This window comes from Dendropsophus ebraccatus, chromosome 9, assembly GCF_027789765.1.
Source record: "Dendropsophus ebraccatus isolate aDenEbr1 chromosome 9, aDenEbr1.pat, whole genome shotgun sequence".
Lineage (NCBI taxonomy): Eukaryota > Metazoa > Chordata > Amphibia > Anura > Hylidae > Dendropsophus > Dendropsophus ebraccatus.
Window position 1 is genome coordinate 87,159,016 of NC_091462.1, and position 25,747 is coordinate 87,184,762.

A 25,747-nucleotide genomic window follows, 5' to 3' on the forward strand; every position below is an offset into this window, starting at 1 on the left:
AGTATAGTGTGGTCCTCCAGTATCTTATACTCAGTATAGTGTGGTCCTCCAGTGTTCCAGTATCTTATACTCAGTATAGTGTGGTCCTCCAGTATCTTATACTCAGTATAGTGTGGTCCTCCAGCTTTCCAGTATCTTATACTCAGTATAGTGTGGTCCTCCAGTATCTTATACTCAGTATAGTGTGGTCCTCCAGTATCTTATACTCATGTATGTGGTTCTATATGTGAGATGTAGAGAGTATTTTTCCTGCTCTCAGTTCTTATTCACTATGAGTAATGTAGCATAATATTCCTTTTATTATTTGGAAAGCAGTGTTTTCTGATGAGGTTCCCAATGGGAAACCTAATCGGTTGGGGGCCCGCTGAGACTCACTCGCGCCCCCTAGGCTGAACCCCTAGCTACACCCCTGTTCACATAAATAATTCTTATGTATAACCAACATACAAAAAACCTAGACCACTCTATTAATCATAAAAAAAAGTTGTTGACGTAACTTCATAAACATCATAACAATAAATAAAAAAAAAAGGATGTAAACAGCACTACAGTGGTCACCACAGTGAAGCTTCTGTTTAACCCCTTAAGGACCGGGCCAATTTCGATTTTTTAGTTTTTTCGTCCTTGTGCTTAAAAGGCTGTAGCACTTGCATTTTTTCACCTAGAAACCCATATGAGCCCTTATTTTTTGCGTCACTAATTGTACTTTGCAATGACAGGCTGAATTTTTTCATAAAGTACACTGGAAAACCAAAAAAAAAATAAACGTATGGTGAAATTGAAATTGAAATTGAAAAAAAATGCATTTTGTTTATTTGAGGGTATTTGTTTTTACGCCATTTGCCCTGGGGTAAAATTGACTTGTTATACAGTATATGTTCCTCAAGTCGTTACGATTAAAATAATATGTAAAATGTTAAACTTTTATATTATCTGATGGCCTGTAAAAAATTCAAACCATTGTTAACAAGTATATGTTCCTTAAAATCGCTCTATTCCCAGGCTTATAGCGCTTTTATCCTTTGGTCTATGGGGCTGTGTGAGGTGTCATTTTTTGCGCCATTATGTGTTCTTTCTATCAGTACCTTGATTGCGCATATGCGACTTTTTGACGCTTACGCCATTTACCATGCGAGATCAGGAATGTGATAAATTAATAGTATGGGAGATTACACACGTGGTGATAGCAAACATGTTTATTTATTTATTTATTTGTTTACTTTTATTTATTAAATGGGAAAAGGGGGAAGGGGGGTGATTCAGACTTTTATTAGGGGAGGGGGCTTTTTATTGACAACAACACTTTTTTTTTACTTTTAGGCTATGTTTACACTACGTATGAATCCGTACGCATTTCGTACGGCGCCGTACATGTACGGCTGAAACAACGGCCGTGCGAATATTCGATGTGCGGGCGGATTCGTACGCAATGTGTACGCAATGCGTACGCATTGCGAACGTACGCCCGTAGTATACTTACGCTTCCCGAGCCCCTTACGAAGCGATCTGACAGCGGTCTTTTACTTGCAAATCTTCACCTAGCCCCGGACACCCCACAGAACCTTTTGGATCGGCATAGAAGAGCAGAAAAATGAAGAAATCACCACTTCGTACGGAGCCGCGGGATACGCTACGGGTGTAAGTTAGAAGCCTTCCGGCCGGAAACATTGGTCTTGTTCATTTCTTACGGCGCCGTATACGATCCCGGCGTACATTCGTACGAAGTATGAACTGTGCGGCCGGGATCGTATACTTTGCATTGTACACTAACTACGTAAGTTTCCGGCCACGTATTCACGGAGCGCGCTACGGCCGGAAACTTACGTAGTGTGAACATAGCCTTACACTTATACTAGAAGCCTCCCTGGGGGACTTCTAGTATATGCACACTGATCACTCTTTGAGATCTATGCTGTATACTCATACAGCATAGATAAATGAGATTGGCAATCGTTTGCTTTCGGCTGCTGCAGCCGAAAGCATCCGAGTGCCATGCCGGGATCAGCGCCATTTCGGCGAAGACCCCGGCAGACACCAGGGATCGCAACCTTGACAGCTGCATCCTATTACTTGATTAGCGGGAACGGCGATCGCACCGTGCCCGCTAATAGCCGTGGCCCCGGGCTACGTGCCGCACTCGGGACCGCGGTGGTTCAGAGCGCGGCCTTGCTCTGAACTCCCTTACACGCCTTCTTATACCAGCAGTTACTGTACTGTGTCTAAGAAACTGATGTTCTTAGCTATACGCCCAGTCTTAGCTGCTACTTTCTCAAGGTTAAAGGGGTTATCCAGCGCTACAAAAACATGGCCACTTTCTTCCAGAGACAGCACCACTCTTGTCTCCAGTTTGGGTGGGGTTTGCCACTTGGTTACATTGAAGTGAATGGAGCCTAATTGCAAACCGCACCTGAACTGGAGACAAGAGTCATGTTGTCTCTGGAATAAAGTGGCCATGTTTTTGTAGCGCTGGATAACCCCTTTAAGAGGAAGACTGAAGGGGCTCCATGCAGCTCCTGCTGTAGACTATTATCACTACAGAGCAATGCAGTATTGCTGAATATATGTTTTTCCTTTTACAGAATTACCTTCAACTTCGCAACGGGAATAGTAGTATAGAAAAATTTCCTATATTCACATAATGCTGTGATATGCTAGAGCCTATATATAAGATTCCACAAACATTAATTATTTGAACGTTAAACAGTTTGTTAGTGCTACTTACAGTCTCTTTTGCCATTTTAAGACAGGTCTGGTTGAAATATACCTTTGCTGAACCTTTTTTTTTTTTTATTATTCTCCATTTGAATAGGGACACTCCCATACACTTCTGATGGCAAGCCAATCCAAAATGACCAGTATATCAGTTTAGCCCCTAGATTACCTAGGACGTACCTGTAAGCCTTGGATGTCTGTCCCCAGACGACCCTGAGCATACAGGTACGGCCTGTGCTATAAAGCACGCTTCATAGGAGGTGGACCTCACCGTTAATGGCAGGCTGCAGCTTGTCATTAACCCCTGAAACGCTGCTGCGTTTAAGTGTAAGTGACAGGGGCTGCCCCTGTCACTTACCGATCGGGACCCCCGCAGTGTGACTGTGGGGGTCCAGATCATTTTAACGGACCGCCAGAGGTCTCTCACCTTCCTCCGTGCGGTCCGATCGGTGCTCTGCTAATTGAGTCTGCCCCAGGCAAGCTCAATCAGCAGAGTGCCTATAACATTGATCAATGCTATGTCTATGGCATACCATTGTACAATGTATGCAATCTTTACATGCAGCTGTGGCACTGAGCAGGAAATGTATGCTGCGGGCTGCAGGAGGTTAAAGGGACCGTATGGGGGCGTGGTTTCGCTGCTGAGGAGAAAGGACGTGTGTGGACGGAGCTCTTGCTTTACTAGCTATTTACTACAGCTACATTGTCAGCATTGTGCAGTAACCTGTGCAGTAACCTGGTCTGAATTGAGTCTGTTTTGCTTTTGTGTGACACACCCGCTTGCTTCTCAGCTTCCTGGTTATGCAGGAGTTAAGCTGAGAAGCTGTGGGACTTGATTATACAGCTGGGTGGCCTGTTTGATTGATGGGTTTCTCTGCCTGTCTGCAGCCTGGAGGATCAGAGCGCTGGTCCAATTAGGATCCGGACTGGGCTCTGTCTCAGCATAAAACAAAGCTAAGGCACAGTTCCAGCGCTGGCTATTTAGGTTAACTCCTGTTTCCAGCTCCCCCATCTATTTCTGCAAACCCCTTTCCTAATCCCTCTTTTTGACTCGACTTTTTATCTGACCTTCTGCCTGACTATTTGACGATCCCTTTGCCTGCTGATTTTGTACTGCGTTGCCTGTTTGGATTTGATCTGGCCTGTTTACCATTCTTTTATGTTTGTTCGTTCGTCTCGCTCTGTGTGTACTTTCAGCGTAGAGAACGTCTACGTGGTTGTCCACGGCCTTCTAGGGCCGATCGAGGCAAGCAGGCAGGAACAGTGGGTGGGATCAGACTTAGGGCCCACTGTCTTGTTGTGTCTGTATCACCCGATCCTGACATACATTGAGCGGACTCGAGTGGAGTTTCTCTTGGAGCTTGCTGACACTACCCACTATCGCCTGGCATGCAGAGAACTTCCAGAAGAGCAGCGGCTGCAGCCCGGAGAGAGCTTGAAGCTTCTATCCCCACAGCGAGAGTGCGGCAACATGGCGCCGGCAACCCTTCTAAGACTCTCCCGGCCTACTTCCAAGCTATGAGCGAAGCTGGATGGCAGCCTTCTCTGCCTCGCATATATCCTACAGAAGCATCAGGGGACCCCATTAACTGAGCAGCGGCAACCCGCAAAGACCAGAAACAGCAAAGAGGTGAGGACCGGAGGGGACAGGCAGATAACAGCAGCCCTCAACACATCAGCCCGAGCCTGGCTGGAGCGCCGCGGAGTGATCTTCCCGTATCTTCCGCCATACCCCCGGGCCCCTCATCCCCTCGGAAGCCAGTCAAGCAGCCTGCACAACAAAGCCTAGGCTTATCCACTAACCCTAAATTGCAAGGCTTGAGTGCTATGGCCCCAGCGTTTATGCCATCCTATGCAGGCGCCTCACGGCTGCCCACCCAAGACCCCTTTAATGTACTCCTTATCCCTGATTCCCAGCTCACTGCTGCTCTATTAAGAGACTATGTACGAGCCTTACGAGCCTTGCTAATAGCCTTGCTATTACTGCAATAGGTGACTCCGTATCCCGGGTTGAAAAGAGGGTACAGACAGCAGAGGAAAAGATAGCAGACATTGTGCATGAATACAGGGGCGGAACTACCGCCATAGCAGCCGTAGCGGCTGCTACGGGGCCCCTAACATCAGGGGGCCCGTGGCCTTGGCCCCCCGAAGATGACCGCTTGCAACACCCGGCGGCCGAGCGGGCCTCCTGGGTGTTCAGTGTTCTGACTGACAGCGCGAGAAGCCATAGGCTTCCCGCCCTGTCAATCATTCTTGTGACCGCAAGCAAGCATTCTGCTTGTGATCACAAGAGTGTCCCACCCAATGAGCAGCTCTTTGGTGAAGTCCTGGCAGCGTCATCGCTGAGCACTCAGTGTGCGCCGCCGCGGCTGGGACTTCCGGTACTAAGAACACAAACCGGAAGTCCCAGCCGCCACGGCGCACACTGAGCGCTCAGCGATGACGCTGCCGGGACTTCACCAGAGGGCTGCTCATCTGGCGGAGGCAGAGAGAAGAGGAGACCGGCGACCGACGGGGGAGCGTGGGGTTAGGTGAGTTATGTGTTTGTTTTTTTAATCAGAGGGGCAACACTGCGGGCTATGTGGGGAAGGGGATGCACAACACTGCGGGCTATGTGGGGAAGGGGATGCACAATACTGGGGGCTATGTGGGGAAGGGGATGCACAATACTGGGGGCTATGTGGGGAAGGGGATGCACAATACTGGGGGCTATGTGGGGAAGGGGATGCACAATACTGGGGGCTAAGGATAGACAAAACTGGGGGCTAAGGATGGACAACACTGGGGGCTACATGGGGGATGCACAATACTGGGGGCTATATGGGGGATGCACAATACTGGGGGCTATATGGGGGGATGCACAATACTGGGGGCTATATGGGGGATGCACAATACTGGGGGCTATATGGGGGGATGCACAATACTGGGGGCTATATGGGGGATGGGAATGCACAACACTGGGGGCTACCTATATGGGGGATGGACAACACTGGGGGCTACCTATATGCGGGAAGGGGATGCACAATACTGGGGGCTAAGGATAGACAAAACTGGGGGCTAAGGATGGACAACACTGGGGGCTACATGGGGGATGCACAATACTGGGGGCTATATGGGGGATGCACAATACTGGGGGCTATATGGGGGGATGCACAATACTGGGGGCTATATGGGGGATGCACAATACTGGGGGCTATATGGGGGGATGCACAATACTGGGGGCTATATGGGGGATGGGAATGCACAACACTGGGGGCTACCTATATGGGGGATGGACAACACTGGGGGCTACCTATATGCGGGACGGGGATGGACAACACTGGGGGCTACCTATATGCGGGACGGGGATGGACAACACTGGGGGCTACTTTTATGGGGAATGTGGGCCATCTAAAAGGGGAACTACACAGAGGGGCCATTTATGAAGGGGACTAGGGGGCATCTATAAGGGGAACTACACTGGGGGGGTTGACACAGAGGGGTCATCTAAGAGGACTACACAGAGGGGACCATATACTGTAGGGCAGGGATAGGGAACCTTGGCTCTCCAGCTATTGCAAAACTACAGCTTTATTTTTGACTGTCCATACATGATGGGAGTTGTAGTTTTGCAGAAGCTGGAGAGCAGAGATTCCCTACCTCTGATATAGGTGATGCACAGAGGGTGTCATCTACTATAAATGGATTACACAGAGGGGGATCTCTACTATAGTAGATGCACATGGGGCCATCTATATGGAGGACTGAACAAGGGGCAATCTATAAGCTGTCTACACAGAGCCTAATTTGTCTGTCTGGCAGATTCTGTGGATTCGTGGCTCGGAGTTCTTATAATGGCCCAGGACAGATGGAGAAGAAAATGAAAAGGAAACAACTCTAATGAGAGAAGGAGTCCCCTGTGAGTCACTTAATATAACTGCAGTGTAATTTATATGGTGTATAGAACCTGTGTAGAGCTGGGTGTGTTGATGGCATAGTGGTTGGTCTAGGAGGGGGGGGCCCCAATCAAAAGTTTGCTGTGGGGCCCAGCCATTTCTAGTTACGCCCCTGCATGAATACAATGTGATGGTTGACTCTCATTTGCGCCAGGAGGAAGAAATATACTCCATGCGGGCAACCTTAACCGCTGTTGATGACAGATCTAGATTATACAACCCAAAGTTACGGGGAGTGACGGATTCTATAACCAACACCGATTTGCCTAAGTTTGCTACGGACTTAATGAAAGTAACGCTGCCGGATTACAACACAGAGGAACTAAGTGTGGACTGGGCACGCCGCCTACCGCGGCCGACACATCTGCCTCCAGAAACACCAAGAGACGCCCTGGTATGCATCAGACACCTTCCTACTAAAGCAGCATTCCTCGCAGCAACGAGAAAGAGCAAATCTCTACCCGCTCCCTACAACAACATAGCTGTTTTTCCGGATCTCTCCTCTGCTACTTTGAAATTCAGGAAAACCTATCCTCCTGTTACGATGGTCCTGCGGGCAAACAATATCCTATACAGATGGAAAGGGACTTACGGCCTTACCGTCCTGAGAGGTGTGGACTCCATCTTGATCAGTGACCCCGATGAAGGGTTACAACGCATACAATCCTGGAATCTCCTTTGACCCGCACCGGACTAACGCCTATAGTGACTTATTGACTAATCACATTGTCCTCTGCCTCCTGAACCCATGTATAGCTCCGATCTCTTACGCTATGTAGCATCTTTGGAACTCCGCCAATAAACTGTATACAGTGGTACCTTGGTTTAAGAGTAACTTGGTTTAAGAGCGTTTTGGTTTAAGAGCTCACAGTTTTTCAAAATTATGACTTGGTTTAAGAGCATTGCTTTGGTTTAAGAGCTCCCTGTGCTGGGTGGGAGCGCGAGTGGGGGAGGGGCATGGTCTGCATAACGTGGTCTACAGCACTGTATTTTGACCCAGGAAGTCTCCCCCACCTTCCAAATCATAGCAAATCGACTTCAGGCTTGGGCTTACATCAGAGGACAGGACGGAGGAGGTAATCTCTCCATAGCTGTAACCCCTCTCTCCCCGGACAGAGAGTGCTGCATGTATGTGCCCACATCTGTCCTGCTCATTCCTTCATGCTCCCTGTAGTCTCTGTCAGCCCTTGTGTTTCCCATACTCTCCATTACTGTACAATAACTTATAATATCACATATTCTGCTGTTTCTGAATGTTTGTTTCATTAGTTTTACATGTTATTCACAATAATAAATCATTATTTGGGGGGTTTGGAACCAATTGTCTGCATTTCTATGATTTCTTATGGGAAAATTTGCTTTGGTTTAAGAGTGGATTTGGATTACAAGCACGGCCCTGGAACCAATTATGCTCGTAATCCAAGGCACCACTGTACTTAGCAATGTCCCCACGTAATGTGGCCTTCCCTCAGCTGAAATGGATTAAGTGCCCCCCACTCCAGTCCGTAGCTACTGATCAGAGCTTGCTCTTTGATCATCTGCAGTCTAATATCCCTGTCTAATCCCCTACCGAAGTACATGTCGATTTATGTTATGCTATAACCCAATGCGTAGTTTCCCCTCTCCCCCCCCCCCCCTTGAACTGCACAATGAAGGCGAACCGGTCCTCCACTACAAGTAAAGCGATGCCTGACTTGATGACCCTCCTGCCCCTCAACGTTACTGCTGTGTGCAGTCGTCTTTAAAGACTACATTGTTAATTTGTTGAGATAGTTGTTTGCGCACACTCACTCTACACTTACCTGTTATTGCTACCTGATATACACCTACCACCCATTCAGCTACTCTTGCAGCTACTCCGTGTTAAGAAGCATCATAAGCTACCATCCGTGAAAGTGTTACATGCTACCTTCTGCATATTTCTCCCCTACCCCACCGATCTGTGGGTCTTTTACCTGCCGGGGCCTCCGCCAAAATGGCGCTGATAAGTATACTGTCAGGATGGTATCTTTGCGGAGCGTTATGCCTCCCTCTGCTCGTCCTGTGCGGCCGAGAAGGCGCTGATATTCTCTTATTCTGTTCTGTGTTTTGTTTTGCTGTGTCTGAACACTGGTTTATTTGCTCTCTTTGGGAGACACACCCAACTTCACCTGCTCTGTCTGGCCATGTCAGGGTTAATCTGTGTTTTGGTTCTGCTGTGACTGACAGGTCATCCTGCCAGTGGATCTGTTTTGTTCTCAGCTGTCTGTGCTTGGAGATCAGAGGGATGGTCCAATTACGTTCTGGACCAGAGCCCTGGCCTCCTATATTACTAACCCAGTCTGTGCACTCATTGCTGGTTATTGACTTAGTCTCTGCCTGCTTGTATCTTCTGTGTATTTGCTATCCCTGATTTTTGCCTTATTCCTTGACCTCCCTTGCTAGCCGCCTGCCCTTGACCATTTTGCCTGGACTTTGACTACGTTTATTGGATTGTGATTTTGTACTTTTGCTGCCCGATTGTTGTGACCCGGACTGTTGACTATTCTTCATTGTGTTTGTCTGTCTGTCTTGTATTTATGTTCCACCTAGTCAGTGCAGGGACCGTCGCCAAGTTGCTCGCCGCCATCTTAGGGCGGATTGGGGCAAGTAGGTAGAGACAGTGGGCGGGGCTGAGCTTAGGGCTCACTGTCTTGTCTTGTCCTGCTGTCTGGTAACCAGACTTACTTTTTTTAGCTCTGGTTGAGCAAATGCAAAGTCTCACCCAGCTCGTTCTGGACCTTGCGCAACGGTTGCAGCAGGTAGAGTCTTTCCTGGGCCAAAATGCTATGCTATCTGCTGCTGCTCCCCCAGAACCTCCAGTGCAGCTTCCTGATAGGTTCAAAGGCGAGATAAGGGCCTTTAGAATCTTCAGAGAGGGATGTAAGTTGTTTTTCAGACTTTGTCCCCGGTCCTCTGGGGATGAGAGACAGAGAGTGGGCATTATAATGTCATTCTTACAAGGACCTCCGCAGGAGTGGGCCTTTTCTTTGCCTCCAGATGCCACTGAGTTATCTTCTGTGGATCAGTTTTTCTCTGCATTGGAGTTATTCTATGATGACCCTGACAGGGCAGCAGCAGCTGAGAGGCAGTTGACAGTTTTGAGACAGGGCAAGCGACTGGTGGAGGAGTATTGTGCCGAGTTCCGCCAGTGGTGCATTCCATCCGGATAGAATGATCCTGCGCTTAGATGCAAGTTTAAGCAGGGGTTGTCTGATGGCATTAAGGATGCCTGGACAGGACACCCAGATCCCTCCACCCTTAAGCAGGCCATGAATTTAGCTATTCGCATAGACCGCAGGCTCCGTGACAGACATAGGGAGAGAGAAGGCTCTGACTCTTCTAAACACCCTGTCTCCTATTCTGTCAAAAACCCTCTTGTTACCCCTACTATTCCTGAGGACGACCCCGTGCAGCTGGGACTATTGGACGCCAGGACCAGGCGAGAACACCGGAGACACAACGGTCTATGTTACTACTGTGGTGACAGTGGCCATTACATCAGTTTCTGCCACAAGCGTCCCAAGCGGCAAGAAAACCTGCTCCCGGATCATCGGCGTCCAGGTGACTCCCAGGAAGGTCACATGGGCGCACAGGTTCCCTCTGGCGAAATTAATATTTCTAGTTCTGTTGTACCTGATTTGCCTGTATCTGATGTGAATTTAACATGTTGTCCCGTCAGTAAGCCTGTTCTCCATGCCATGGACTCTTCTTCTGATGAATGGGAGTCAGATGGCAACCTTCTAAGTGAAGTTGAGTCCTGTGAGGGTCCTGAGGCCCCTCATAAAAGGGGGGGTACTGTCAGGATGGTATCTTTGCGGAGCGTTATGCCTCCCTCTGCTCCTGCTGTGCGGCCGAGAAGGCACTGATATTCTCATATTCTGTTCTGTGTTTTGTTTTGCTGTGTCTGAACACTGGTTTATTTGCTCTATTTGGGAGACACACCAGACTTCACCTGCTGAGTTCTGTCTGGCCATGTCAGGGTTAATCTGTGTTTTGGTTCTGCTGTGACTGACAGGTCTTCCTGCCAGTGGATCTGTCTTGTTCTCAGGTGTCTGTGCTTGGAGATCAGGGGGATGGTCCAATGATGTTCTGGACCAGAACCCTGGCCTCCTACATAACAAACCTCAGTCTGTGCACTTATTGCTGGTTATTGACTTAGTCTCTGCCTGCTTGTATCTTCTGTGTATTTGCTATCCCTGATTTTTGCCTTATTCCTTGACTTCCTTGCTTGCCGCCTGCCCTTGACCATATTGCCTGGACTTTGACTACATTTATTGGATTGTGATTTTGTACTTTTGCTGCTCGATTGTTGTGACCCGGACTGTTGACTATTCTTCATTGTGTTTGTCTGTCTGTCTGTCTGTCTTGTATTTGTGTTTCACCTAGTCAGTGCAGGGACTGTCGCCAAGTTGCTCGCCGCCATCTTAGGGCGGATTGGGGCAAGTAGGTAGAGACAGTGGGCGGGGCTGAGCTTAGGGCTTACTGTCTTGTCTTGTCCTGCTGTCCGGTTCCTGACATATACAGCATAGATCTCAATGAAAGATCAGTGTGGTTATACTAGAAGTCCCCCAGGGGGGCTTCTAGTATAAGGCTCGATTCACACGTAGTAATAGTGCGTCCGTATGTACGGATGTAATAGTGCGGCCGTATATTTGATGTTTCGTGTGTATGCTGGGAAGTATAGGATATGCGGCTGCACAGTGCACACTCCGTATGAGTTTCTGGCCTGATTGTATCCGGGTCCGTAAAAAATGAGCAAGACCATTATTTCCGGGCCGAAATGGTCCAAGTCGACCGTAGGAAGTAACATTCGGGCCTGGCGGAACCTCTGATTACTGCCGGATCAATCTGGATTCTCATTAGAATAATTCATCAATGCGTAACGCCCCTTCAGTTTAAAAGGCCCAAGTGAATGGGCTTCAATAGGTGACCATCCTTTTAGGTGTCCCGATCTGGAGCGATGGCACGGCGAGCGGAGCATGGTGGTGCTGGTCGTGGGCGACGTGGTTCCTGGCAGCGGGACATTGATGTTCCACGCCTGATCGCAGAGGTAAGTTTGATCGAAGAATTACACTCATCTTTCTAGAATGGTTTTACTTGGAAAATAGGATGTGTAGTCTCTTTCTGTGTATCTATTTATCCCTCTCTCTATCTATATATCTATGTAAATATATGTCTAATAATATGTAATGTATGCGAACCCAAATACATATCTCTGTTAATATATTTATGTGATGTGTTAAAATGTTTTACTTGGACTTAGAAATGCACATGGTCGTCTCGGCCAACCAAAACGCACCTAAGCCACATGTAACACACATATGAATGTCAACACTGTTAGTGGTCTTAAATATAATCGTTTTAGTCATGCGACACGGGCGTGGGAATGTGGCCTGCAAAAAACCACAAAGTATCGTCATGTGTTTCCTTATCTGCTATAGTATTAATTTCTAGTGCAGTTCCCATATAAAACCACTACTTACATATGTCGAATTTAGTATCCCTATTGAGTGTAGGGTTGTTTGATTTCTTACATGTATCAATTGTATTTAATAACAGTGACATGTGTACAAATGTAGACAATTTTTCTGCACAAATCAGTATAGTGCGTTTTGGATGCGTTTTTTGTGTGATATAGTGCATGTGAATCTGAGTAAGCGTGCGCACTACACCGTACACAGTATAGTCAAGTAATGTTTGTGGAATCTTTTGCAAATCGAGTCGAGCAAGGTTGCGTTTTTGATGCGTTTTTTGTGTGATATAGTGCATGTGAATCTGAGTAAGCGTGCGCACTACACCGTACACAGTATAGTCAAGTAATGTTTGTGGAATCTTTTGCAAATCGAGTCGAGCAAGGTTGCGTTTTTGATGCGTTTTTGTGTGATATAGTGCATGTGAATCTGAGTAAGCGTGCGCACTACACCGTACACAGTATAGTCAAGTAATGTTTGTGGAATCTTTTGCAAATCGAGTCGAGCAAGGTTGCGTTTTGGATGCGTTTTTCATGTAGCTCGTTTTTGCACGTAGTTTCATGTTATTGTGTGCTCCTCCTCGAATGTTCGACCTAATGCTATACCTAACCTTACATGTATTTAATTATTAAAATATATTTGTCACTCTATATCAGCGACTGTTTAATACATAAATGTTGACCATAGTTATTACAAAATGTCGAGATCTCTAACCATAGTCGTTGTGACATGTTTTATCCACACACTAAGATAACAAAACACCACACACACACCAGAACAAACACCGCAGCAGTGAAATAGTTAGCTTCACTCGTTTGCACATGTGTTCATGTATTTTCGAAACAATGTTGATTTTCTCTTTCATCAGGTGTGAATGCAAAGCTGGCATTGATCTGGTCTTGTGGCCTACTAATTAGTGCTAGTTAAGATACAAAGCCTTTCCTAAATTCAATCATTAGACACCAATCTTGGTATGTTTTCAGAAGTGTGTTCAAAGAGTTCTGGCATTCCTTGGTTTAGTGAGTCTTGGCTCAGTGGTTATTAGGCTGTGTTCCTTAGATTACACAGGTGGTCTGTTGGAATCCCAACACCACTCTATGTAATGTCATAATGGAAAACATGTTCTTATTCTAATCGATGTAGACACACAGAGAGGTGAAGTCAGATGGAGATGTCTAGTGATTTCTGTCTTTCTATATAATTTTTCAGGTGCGGTCCCGTCCCCATTTGTGGGACTTGACTGTGCGTGGCTACCACGACCGCGTCCTGCGTCGCGAGACGTGGGAGACGATAGCGGCTGTGGTAGTCCCACAGTGGGGCGATGTGACGGACAGCGAGCAGCTGCGGATGGGTATGTCGTGTTGTCAAATAATGTATGACATAAAATTGTGAGAACAATGTCCGATATTTCTACCAAGACCTCGAAATATCTATCAATTATTAAAATCTATCTATTTCTAATAAATCTTTGCTTTTGTCAGTCCGAGCAGTGGAGACACGCTGGTCTAGTGTCAGGGACCAGTACCAACGGGCGATACGCACGGAGGAGAGGGGTGGGGAGCCGATCTCCATGCGCTATGCGCCTTTGTTGGATTTTATCCCGAGCCGCAGTCAACGGCAGTAAGTATATTTTTCTTATTCCATAATGTATATAGTATCATATAGTGTACAATATGTAATACATGAGATAAAATGTTATATGGGAGTAATGAATTTTAATTCTGCCTTTGGTTGTTCAGCAGAACCTGGTCCATACTCACTAGCAGATAATCTCATCCGATTTCACCAATCTGCCTCTTTATGTATATGTTTTATAGGAATGTGCAGACAATTATCTTTAATGTATCCCGATAATTTGACTACATACACTATTGCCATTCTTTATAAGGCCCTAGTTGTGTCATGTTTGTTAGCCTTCATGCTGGTGTATGTGACTGTCCAGAGAGGGTTAATGTATCCTGACCAATCACAATAGTCCCCTTTGCTCACACTCAAACAAATGCTTACACACCACTCTGACTCGTGCTTCAACATCCTGTCATTTCTCTAAAATATGTTAGTTTCTGTCATGGCGCTAGAACAACATCTCGTGATTTTTGCAGATCACGGTCACTCCCTCAGTTGTTTAGCGTGTGCTGTAGGTGGCAGAGCCAGTAAGCATGGTGAATGAAATGGCTGTTTCTATGCAGCGGATAATGTTTTATATTTAGTGTCCTACAGTACTAAGCAGTCCGAGAGCTGTTCTCCGGCCCACACTATTCACTTCCTTTATACTCAATGCTGGGCGGCCTGCTGCTCTGTCACTGTCTCAGTGTGGCCTGCGGGGATCTATGACAGGTACACAGGCCTCTTACTGGCCGCTTGTGTATCTGGTCACATGACTAACTCAGGCTCCTCTCCCTGCTGGGCCACATTAAAAAACACTTGTTGTTGTGTTGTCACCAGAATGGTTCCATGCCCACAACATGCCCTGAAGATGAGAGCATTGTTTCCACACTCAGAACGGGGAACATTTTTGGCTAATGTTTTTTTGTTTAAGTTTATTAGAAAACACTAATGTGAATGAGTTAATATAAATAGTTGTATGTCCTAACATAGGATGCGCATAGTACTACATAATGTCTTCGTGTTACCAAAACACACATTTCGACATACTGTATGTTATCAAAACTTAAACATTCGATATATGAAGTACCTTTATGAATGTGTCCATATTAGCTAACCTTTCTGTCTCTCCACAGAACCAGTGGCAATTTCTCAGACCCACCGGGAGGACAGGATGCTGCTGGTTCTGATGTTGCAGCATCACAGCAGGAGGGGGATTGTGCCACGCCACCGCCATCACAGGAGCCTGGCAGTCCTACTCTTTCTGAGGGCACGGAGCCGATGCCAGGACCTTCTGGCTCGACTTCCATGCACGAAGAGGAGGAGGCTGCAGCACCATCAACATCTGGTGCAGGTCCTAGTGGTGTGCCCCTGGCAGCTCGGCCACGTCAGCCACTCACGAGGCCCACTACTACCACCACCAGGAGGCGTCGGGAGCAAGAAGAAGCTCATTCAGCACTGAGTGAGTTGGATCAATCTGTCGTCAACTTTGTCAGGGCGGTTTGATGGAGGAGATGATCAGAATGATTTCTTCTGCTACTATCTGGGAGTCCGTTTACGGAATCTCCCTACTAATCTGGCACGTAGTGCGCGGATGGTTACAGAAGTGCTGCTGTCGTGTCACGAGCAGATTGACCCCGATACTTTCCCCGACCCTTGCTATGTGGGCGTCCTCCTACAATCTGTGTATGGGTTACACTCACGGAGGCCACATATCCCGCCGGAGGGCTTTCTTTTCCCCGAGACCACTGCGCCCCCACCTGTGCCCCCACCTCTCTCCCCCCTTGTCCCCCCAGCATTGTCCCGAGAGCCACCTGGTGCCATGCCCCCTCCATCTGAGGGTACTAGGGCCGTTCCTAGGCGCCAGCCACGGCGTGGACGGCGCTCTCGGACATCTCGTTACCCACGACGTTTATGATTTCTACTATGTGATGTATGAGGCAATACATCATAATATTATTATATTTTTTTGGTTTAATTTTTCTATTTTTTTTTTTTTTTTTTTTTTTTTTTTTTTTTTTTTTTGGTTTATGGCAAGTGGTCTCCTTTTTCAGGCCCAGAGAGGTCATTTTGTGTTAGGGTAGAGTAGGGTCCATGTCCCTGAGGACACCTTACCGGGGTGACATGGTACACTCTGTTTGAAAAAACAGTTTGCTAAGATCCTCATTTAAAAGAATCTATAGAAAAAAGTAAAATCATAATGTCTTTCCTTTAGCTATCTCCAGGGCGAATGGTTCTTGTGTGTAGGGGCCCTTGTTAGCAGAACCAATATGTCACTACATTTAAACGTCAATAAGGAAAAAAAAGGACTGTCATACAAATAGATGAGTTCCTAAATGCAAGTGTCTGATGTGTCCGGTTTTTACATCCATTACTGACTTTTGTTGCCTATGTTTGACTCAGCATCTTGCACAGAAGGTTGATTTGTGAAATGTATCCTTTTTGTTAACCTTTATACACAATAATGGGTTTAATGTGATATTTCATACAGAACATGCAGAGTTTGGTGTAAAATTATTTTAGATATAATATTTAATTCAACATTATAAGTATTTTAATGATCAACAATAAAATCCAAACTACATTTGGCCTGGAGAAAACAATGCTACATTGTGTGTGTGTGTAAGTCGAATAGTTGACATTCTTCCACACACATCTGCGTTGTTCTCTCTCGATTGGGAGGTGTAATGTAGTGATTTGGCTCAAGGTTACTAAAGTACCGCGCGCTTACACAATGTACTGTATCCTAGAATAAAATCCACATTTTCACACATGGAGAGGCCTAAAGCCTTGCCAAGGATACATCAAGGATCTATTCACATGTTTTCAGTTTAAAAAGCTAAAAATTAACCATTATTATGTTTGTATTGGTTTGGCCTTTGCACATAGTGCAGTTAATGGATGTGTTGACGATATATATGTAACATTTCCCCCAAGTCTCAGGCTTTTATTAACATGTTGTGTCACTACGCTAATCATTGACTCAGTGTGTGCTGGATGAATATCTGATAGTCTGCTCCTAGACTGGCCCACGAGATCGGCCTTTGGGAGCCTGCAGCAGAATGCAATGATCTGTCTGCAGTAAGCTGCAGCTTCATGCGCCCTTCCCCCTCTGTCCTAATCTAACTTTGACTTTACTATTGTGACATCATATTGCTTGGCAAGTCTGAGAATGTTTTTGAATAAAATTCCTTGTGTATTTATATAATCTCTCATTTTTTCACCTCTCCCAGAAAAAGCTTAGCTGGTTGTGCACTTTGTTTCGCGTAATGATTTGCATTAATGCGACATGCCTATTTTAGCCATGTATACAGATGGCAACACTTTATCAGTCTGAATACAAAGCCTCTATTTCATATGGTAATTCAAAATTTCGTAACCCTGTCAGTAACCAAAGTGAAAACTAACGTTGATTTCTAGTCAACAGTGGCCTTTGCCGCCAAGGGCTGGTTATTTGCATATGTAAATGAGTGTGTTCGCTCACATATGGAGATAGTGGCTGGGCTGATCCACCGGTTCGGTAGCTCCAATATAGAATGGATCACAGAAATCGTGGGGCCCAAGCGGCAAGCAGGTACGACATGGTGCAAACAAAGGGGTGTAAGGAATGAATCTAGGAATAACAAACGTGTTGTTCTGTGGTCATTTCATGGCTGAGCACCAGTTTTCTCCTTCTGGAGATTACACCTTAGTTTGCAGTTAACTGACGACCAGTGAGTGCCTGGCCTGAGGGCTGGGTATGAGGTATCGTTGGTACAGGTGTGCTCTCGGCCTTGTCAGAGAGTGGACATGTGTCCTGGACCTTTGCAGGTGCCTTTTGGGCCGGAAGGGAAAGGAATGTTGTGTTTGTGGTCCATTTCTTGGAGAAGTGGCCAAATGTTATATAGCATTGTTAGTGCATGTATCTGAGTGCCACCCTGCACTGTGGCTAGTTGCACCTGTGTGATGAGAGCAGGATTGCCATTTGGCCTTGACATAGGATGATAGAAGAAAGGAATTATTTATTTGAAGCTTAGCCATGAGAGAAATATTGTTTGCCACACATTTCTCACGGTCTTATTTTGTAATTGTCCTTGTATATTTTTAAATATAACTCAAAATACAGGGATGAATGTAACAACTGTTTGTGTCCAGGCTTCACCTAGGCCGTGTCCGCTACTGGATGGAGATAACAAATGTATCATTTTGAGTTCCTATGGGTAGAAGCCAAGGTTATTTAGGATGTGTCTGCATTGTAAGAATCTGCACTTTGAAAACCGTCGCTGGAAGAAGAAGTGATTTGGACAACAAAGCCGGAGTGATTCATGGAGCCCGAGATGTATCCTGATCGGTCTGTTATAGCCGTCGGCCAGCTGATCAGTGAAGTAAGTATTTTCTGGAGCTGTTGGGAGTGCTTTATACATAGATAAGATCATCGATAGAAAGATTTCGATCGTCCTTTGGACTCGGAGAAGATAGTTGTGTGGCCGTGACTTAATGTATGACTGTCATTTGTTGTGTGAGTCACATTTACATACATGTAATTTACAAGTCTTGTCTTTTATATCGCTTTTTGTGATGTCCAAAAGTCACATCTGTAATTGCATCCTGTTTAAGTGGTAAATAATTTAGTGAAAACAAATCGATTATGTAATGATCAATAGATGCTAGATAATATTTATTTTATGTGTACGATTGTCTATAGTCATTTAGTGGCACGATACATCGCTCCGAGTAGTTTATGTAAGTACGATTGTGTGTAATTCCTATGTGTTTGCCATCAGGGGGCGCTTGAAATCCAGCAATGACTGCATGAGTCTTTTCAGATGTGTGTGTCTCCTCCAAATCTGTGAATGTGTTAGCTCTTTCGGACCATGTAACGCACATCGTATTTTAGGCGAGATTTGTAAGTAATGGCTGGTCGAGGAATTGTCCTTGTAATAGCACATGTTGTTGGGCAAACAGGGCGTGACTTAGGATTGCTCTTAGCGAGATGGCCGTGCAGCGAACTCTCTCCCTTCTCCCTCCTCCCTCCTCCCTCCTCCCTCCTCCCTCCTCCCTCCTCCCTCCATGATGGTTGTTGGCGGCACATACATAGTAGAAATCCTACCATATAATGTGCTGATAGTGTCATCATAAGGAGGTCGCTTAAATAGTACGCAAATCACGCACAAGATCCGGCGCAGGCTGATGATGCTATAGGCTAGCGACACAGCGTGGACACGCCCCCTCTCTGTAGTACATGCACGTCATCAGTGTGCGTAGCGGGGTTGTTGTTTAGCCGGAGTGTTTGGTGTGCTGTGCTAATTCTGTTCACTGCTCGGCTAATGAGTATTTTGGCTTTTAGCGCTGCTCTGCTTTGTACTTTGTCAGGCGTTGTAACGTCGGAAGCACACACAATCCGCAGCAGCCACGTTCAAAGAGGCGTGGCCGACCATTATGGCACTTGTAGTGCAGCGGCTTACGACGTGACAATGCCGGACAGAAATGGGTAAGCTGAGCATCGTTACATGGTGTCACATAGCAATTCGCCGAGCACACGACACGCAATAGTTAACCCCCCCCCACCCCCGCTACGCCCAGTGCTGAGGTGGCGAGACTACAGAGAGGAGGCGTGTCCCCCCGTGTCGCTATCCGATCCCAGACCCCCGCGCCGGATTGTGGCCTTCCATTCCCTAGTAGTAAGCACATATATTTAGGGCAAATACTATGAGGACATGATGTGAGTAGTAGTGTACTGTGTATATGATATGTGGCGCCAGCAAACATCATGGAGGGAGGGAGTTGGCTGCAGGTGAAGCTGGAGACCCCACCCACATAAGTGACGTACTATTTACAATCAAACATGGCGTGTAGCATGTGACATGGGTGTAGTAGCTATGACCTTATTGACTAATAATTTCTAAGACGTTACTGTAATTATTTTGGATTTTCAGGTCCATGCTCGGCCAGTGCTATGGGACGGCCCTGCGCCTGGGTACAGAAGCCGGCTAACACGGAGTGCCGCATGGAGGGAGGTTGCCCGGATTGTATACCCAGATTGGGACCAGCATACTAGATTACAGCAATGGATAATTGGTAAGTTGTTTAGCCACTGTGGCAAACCATTAACTCGAGTGTTATGGTCACCTGACGCTGATATATTCCTAATGTGTGGATGCTTTTGCTTGAAGCTAACTATGTGGAGACCAGGTGGTCCAGTGTGAGGGACCGATTCATCAGGCAGCGACGGCAGCTGATCAGGCGTGGGGCCGCCCAAGAAGAACTGGCCGCTTTGCGTTTTGCCCCAATGCTGCGTTTCATTTTGAATTCCCCCAGACGCCGCAGGTAAGTGTGTGTGTTAATTGCATGTGTCCATGGTAGGAGCAGATGATGACGGAAGTAGCTCAGTGTCTTATGTGTGCAGACATAGACATGTGTTAGATTTATATAGATTGTATACATCGAGGCTCCAGCAGGGGGAGCAGTATATTTAGTGAACACTTTAGAGTAATCTCGATTTCGGGAAGATGAGGCGCCCCCTGCTGGACACCAGATAACTAACAAATGCAGCCTGGCCTAACCGCTTTGGGAACAGCTTTTGATCCCTCCAGGATCTAATCCAGAACATGAAATGGCAGTTATGCCAATAGCGTGGACTGTCTTCATAATGTTTAAACAATGTACGCAATGTGTCCATAGAGTAAACTAATGTTCCACTCGGGTGGCCTTGTGAAGACCCACATTTTGGGTCAACAGTGTGTGAATATATTGTAAAAAGTTCTAGTGTGGCACCTCGTACATAGAAAATAGTGTGAAAGCAGGCAGAGTGTAATCCTGCATTGGATGCCTCCATTTTAGTTATCTGGCTAAATATGTCCTTAAACAAAAGTGCCATCTTAGATAGTGACCAGTGTTGTTTTCTCCTCAGACCACAAGTAGTTCAGCAACCAGCAGAGGCCTCATCGGATGAAGAGAATGAAGAACCTAATCTGGCAGAGGGGTTGGCCAGGACTCCACCACCAAGATGTCAAGAGGGTCCTGTGGAGCCTGGCGAGAGAGAGTGACATGTGCCTTGACCGTCCAACAACATTTGTGTTTGTTCCGCACTCCCTCTCCTCAGCTACACCAACACCACCCCTTGTCTGCTACACTGTAGGGCCTTAGTGCCAACCGCGCCTTACTAGCATTAATAATTTCCTAACATTTGTGTGCACCAGGACCACATCAATAACACACTGTTTAGAAGGTCTGGCATCACATTAGCTAGGGATGACAATAACAGCTTGGGGGGATTGGGATGTCCCTTTTATTTTTGTGGTGCCAGAATACAGTCAGGCTGGCTGTGTCCTTCACATATTGCCCACACTATTGCCTCTGCACACTATTCTAACTTCTGTCAACATGGTCCAAAGTAGTCTCCACACACCCTCGCCCACATCCACCCACACACACTATCATGTGAATGTTTTATTTTTTGACATGTAATAAATCCATTGCGACATATCTTGTTGTTTCCCGAAATCTTATTTTTTACTTGTTTATGTTTTAGTGTTTAAGGGTTAAAAAAACAAATGATTATTGACTGCCACTAAGGAACTACGAAATACGCTTCAAAATACTTAGTGGACTTTGTTTGCATAGAAAGCTGTATTGAATGTTGCTATTGTGTCTTATAAAATTTTGTTGTATGCTTTACGTTAGTAGAAAATGAACACATGCTGGATGTCCTTCAGGAGAATATTTCTAATCATATGTGAGACATTGCTGTATGTGTTAAAATGAATGTGTCATGATAGGAAATATTATAATGTAGTTAAGTATTTCATTTATCAGGCCAACACTCTCCTGCTGTGGCCACTTCCTGCCTTGGCCACAGATGGCAGCAGAGAGCACTGTCATACATGACAAACAAGGAATCGCAACATTCACTACATGTTCGTAGTAGGTTCACAATACGTGTATTTGAGTCAGTATATTTTGGTCAGTATTGTTAACAAAACCAGTAGTGGCTTAAAAACACAAAGGCTGTGTTCACACAATGTAGAAATAGAGTGGCTGTGCGCCATTTAAAGTGAAATATTGCTAAGTTTTTTTCTAAGAATGGATGTTATTAGGAAATTTCCTTATTTAGTGTTTTAATGGCGCACATCCACAACATTACAACATTGTGTCGAGATCCTTTGGGTGTTTAGAATCCACTGCTGTTTTTGTTAGCTATACTGAGTGAAATACACGTATTGTGAAGCCACTAGCGAAGATGTAGTGAATGCTGCGATTCCTTCTTTTTGAGGTCTGAGCCTGCTCTATGCTGACATCTGTGGCCAAGGCAGGAAGTGGGCAGAGCAGGAGAGGCTTGTGATGAGCACTAACATATTTTGGGACATTAATGTTATTATCATGACACTATCATTTCCACATAGAGCTCTATGTCCGATGGTAGTAGAAATCTCCTCCTGCAGGACATCCAGCATGTGGTCATTATGTACAAAGTGGAGGATATATAAACGTACACACAATAAACTACATAATGTAGCGTTTACACTGGCAGATTGATGTGATGGATTTTGGATAAGAAATCCAGGAGATGACTGTAGACAAGGAACAGGTGATCAAGTAAAGAGCGAGATTTCTAATCTTTGAATACACTCTTCTGTGTTTTACAGAAAAAAAATGGATGATAAAATAATATTTTTGAACCGCAACCTAAGTAGACCACATCCAGCTGGCGCACCTGGGTGATGTGTGGAGGGATATATGTGGTGTGTTAATAGTGATTGTTAAGAAGTGAGATGGACTGTGGCACTAGAAGATATCAGATCCTGTTACATATCCCACACTAGAAAGTTAGACATATAGTGCGCACCCTGCTGGTCACTCCATAGGAAATGCACATGTTTTGATCACATCAATCTTTCAGCACACTAGGTTCAAAGGACTATACAATTAACATTAGCATGATGTGACCATGCTCGATAATTACTGGCCAGTAGTATATCGAGTGAGGTAATGTGTATTTTCGAACACTACTATGTGGGAACACACAACATGTTTTACATACATTGAAAAGGCAGACACATTGTTTAGTCGAATAAGAAAATATATTTTTTGTTTTAGTAAAAAGAGAATGAAAATTAAATATCAACCAATACATCGGGTTCAAACAACAAAAGAAAATAAAAAAACACACATCCCAGAGACAGGTGACATACATGCGGGAAAACATCAGTCCTGTGGCCGTGGCTCATAAGGGAGGCTGTGAAAGGGGCACGGGCACGGCGCCTTCAGGAGTCATGAAGTAGTCAGCAAAGAGGTTCCTGACCACTATCCCGCGGTTGAGTTGTCTCCCTTGGCCATAGTTGATAGGGGCACTAAAAGCTGGCAGTGTCTCCACGTTCACCTCCGGGGTGGGAGCATAGTCCCGAAGGTAGTTGTGGAGAACACAGGCAGCTTTAATGACCATGTCAACTGTGGCCAATTTCAACTGCAGGGCAGTGGTAAACACTCTCCACTGACTAGTCATGATCCCGAAGGCGCACTCCACGAAGTTACGTGCCCGGCTCAGCCTCCGGTTAAATAGTCTCCCCCGTTCATCCAGCCCTCTCCGTGGGTAAGGGCGCAGCAGGTTGTTGAGTAAAGGGAAGGCTTGATCCCCTACCATGACGAATGGAGCGGGATGCGTGGTACCCGGAAGAGGAGTGGGAGGAGGTAGAGTCACGTGATCTAAGAGTATGCGCCGCCCAAACTCTGATCTCAGTAGCGCCCGGGAGTCCCCAGTACTGCCATAGGAGCCGACGTCGATGGCAAGGAAACGATACGTGGAATCAACAACCGCGATCAGGACCACAGAAAAAAATTTCTTATAATTGAAATACTGTGATCCTGATCGCGGTGGTTGCTTCACACGTATGTGCTTACCATCAACCGCCCCTATACAGTTGGGGAAATTGGCCACAGACTGAAAGCCTGCTGCTGACTGCAACCAAATCTCCCGGGTCGGACTGGGCATCACGATGGGCTGCAAATGCTCCCAGATCACGGCGCACGTGCACCTCACAATTCCAGAGATGGTGGACGTACCAACCCTGAATTGGAGGTGCAACGATACATAACTCTCCCCTGTCGCCAAGAATCTGTGAAAAAATGAAAAATAGTATTTTATGATTCTATTTCACATTCAGCTACATATTAAATTATTACATATTTTAACACTATATTAGATTTCACTACAATTACATGAACAAATAGTTCGCATTAAAATAAAGCATCTTCACCTTAACGTTATGAGCAGACGTCCCACAGGAGGGATGGATTTCCGCATGTAGGTGTCCTGTCTCTGGAGATGTGGGGTCAAAATGGAAAGTAAATTATCAAAGGCCTCCATAGGCAGGCGCACGAAGTCCTGGAACTTGTCAGGATGTCTGCAACAAATTAAGAAAAATATTGATCACTAATATTACACACAAACACACATCATAGGAAGATGTCATACGGTTTACAAATGTTGAAATTAACATCAAACGTTGTAAGGATAAACAAAAAACATAATAAAATTATGGACTTTGGGGTAAACATTTGTGGACAGTAACCTTTACATTTGCAATATTACATTCAAAGATTTGACGACTTTGATGTATTCAAATCGACATACCGTCGCAAATCATCATACAGGCAACCAATGTGGCCCCGGGTCTCCCTCCGAACATTGATGGGGTGGACCCAATATCGCCGTCCCACCTCCTGCAGACGGCGCTGCTCTGCGTCTTTTTGCCTCTGAGAAGAATTTTAAAAAATTAAATTTATTATTTTTAAGACATCTCAATTAGTCACAAAATTATTACACAGTTGCATTTAAGGACCTTTGGTCAACAGTACTTAAGGGAGCTTGCATAAACAATACATTTAAATCAATGTTTTACGGATTATAAGCCTAAACAGTTTGTAAGGCTAGTTTGAAATAAGTTACATAAAGCTTTAAAAAAAAAAAAAAAAAAAAAAAAAATATATAGAGACTTACACACAAACGCTGGTAATAATTACGCATCTTCCACAGGATCGAAAGCACCACGAGCTGGTGCTTGCGGCGCAGCCTCATACGCCGGGCTGGCCCATAGGGCGCATTATTAGCGCCATCAGACATCTTTTTTTTTATTTTTTTGGCATTCAAAACACTACAAGCATATGGGCGTACTTCGCGAGTGGGCGGAGATTTTATAGGGATGTGGGTGTGCTTATTTGGCCCGGGGGCAGATTCATGAATCAAATACATGCTTTTGAGCGGGGCCAAACAAGCCAAGACACATCATGACACTACGGCCGGACTCTTACGATAAGACCGTAAGTGGTTTTCAAATACAGCCGCCAGACCACCCGGAGATGTACGGGACAGAAATTTTAACGCCCGCACTGTTACTACGTGTGAAACCGGCCTAAGTGTGAAATTAAAAAAAAGTGATGTTGTCAATAAAAAGCCCCCTCCCCTAATGAAAGTTTGAATTCCCCCCCCCCCTTTTCCCATGTTATAAATAAAAGCAAACAAATAAATAAATAAACATGTTTAGTATTGCAGCGTGTGTAATCTGCCAAAATATTAATTTATCACATTCCTTATCTCGCACGTTAAACGGCGTAAGTGCAAAAGAATTCCAAAGTGCAAAATTTGCCATTTTTGGTTGCATCAAGTCCCGAAATCCCCCCCCCCCCCCCCAAACAAAAACAATGCGTTTTTTTTTTTTGTTTGTTTTTTTGTTTTTTTTTCAATTTCACCACACATTTATTTTATTTTCTGGTTTCCCAGTTAACTTTATGATAAACTTTATGATTCAGCCTGTCATTGCAAAATACAATTAGTGGCGCAATGTGGGTTTCTAGGTGAAAAATGCAACTGCTATGGCCTTTTAACCCTTAGGGGACACAGCTAGTTTTGGTGTTTATGACACGGCCAAATTTTTCAAATATGACATGTGTCACTTTATATATTAATAACTCTGGAATGCTTTTACCGATCCTTGTGGTTCCAAGACTGTTTTTTCGTGACATGTTCTA

At 45.5% G+C, this 25,747-nt stretch overlaps 1 protein-coding gene across 1 annotated transcript; it reads right to left on the reverse strand.

Annotated features, from left to right (window-relative positions):
• Positions 1 to 22,787: 22,787 nt before the first annotated feature.
• LOC138801202 (uncharacterized) lies at positions 22,788 to 24,440 on the reverse strand. Its single transcript, XM_069983765.1, has 3 exons — positions 24,354 to 24,440; positions 23,977 to 24,123; positions 22,788 to 23,835 (listed from the first exon to the last, which is right to left on the reverse strand). Exons 2-3 carry the CDS (start codon positions 24,084 to 24,086, stop codon positions 22,947 to 22,949), a joined length of 999 nt encoding a protein of 332 aa, XP_069839866.1. The 5' UTR covers positions 24,087 to 24,123; positions 24,354 to 24,440; the 3' UTR covers positions 22,788 to 22,946.
• Between the last annotated feature and the right edge of the window lie 1,307 nt (positions 24,441 to 25,747).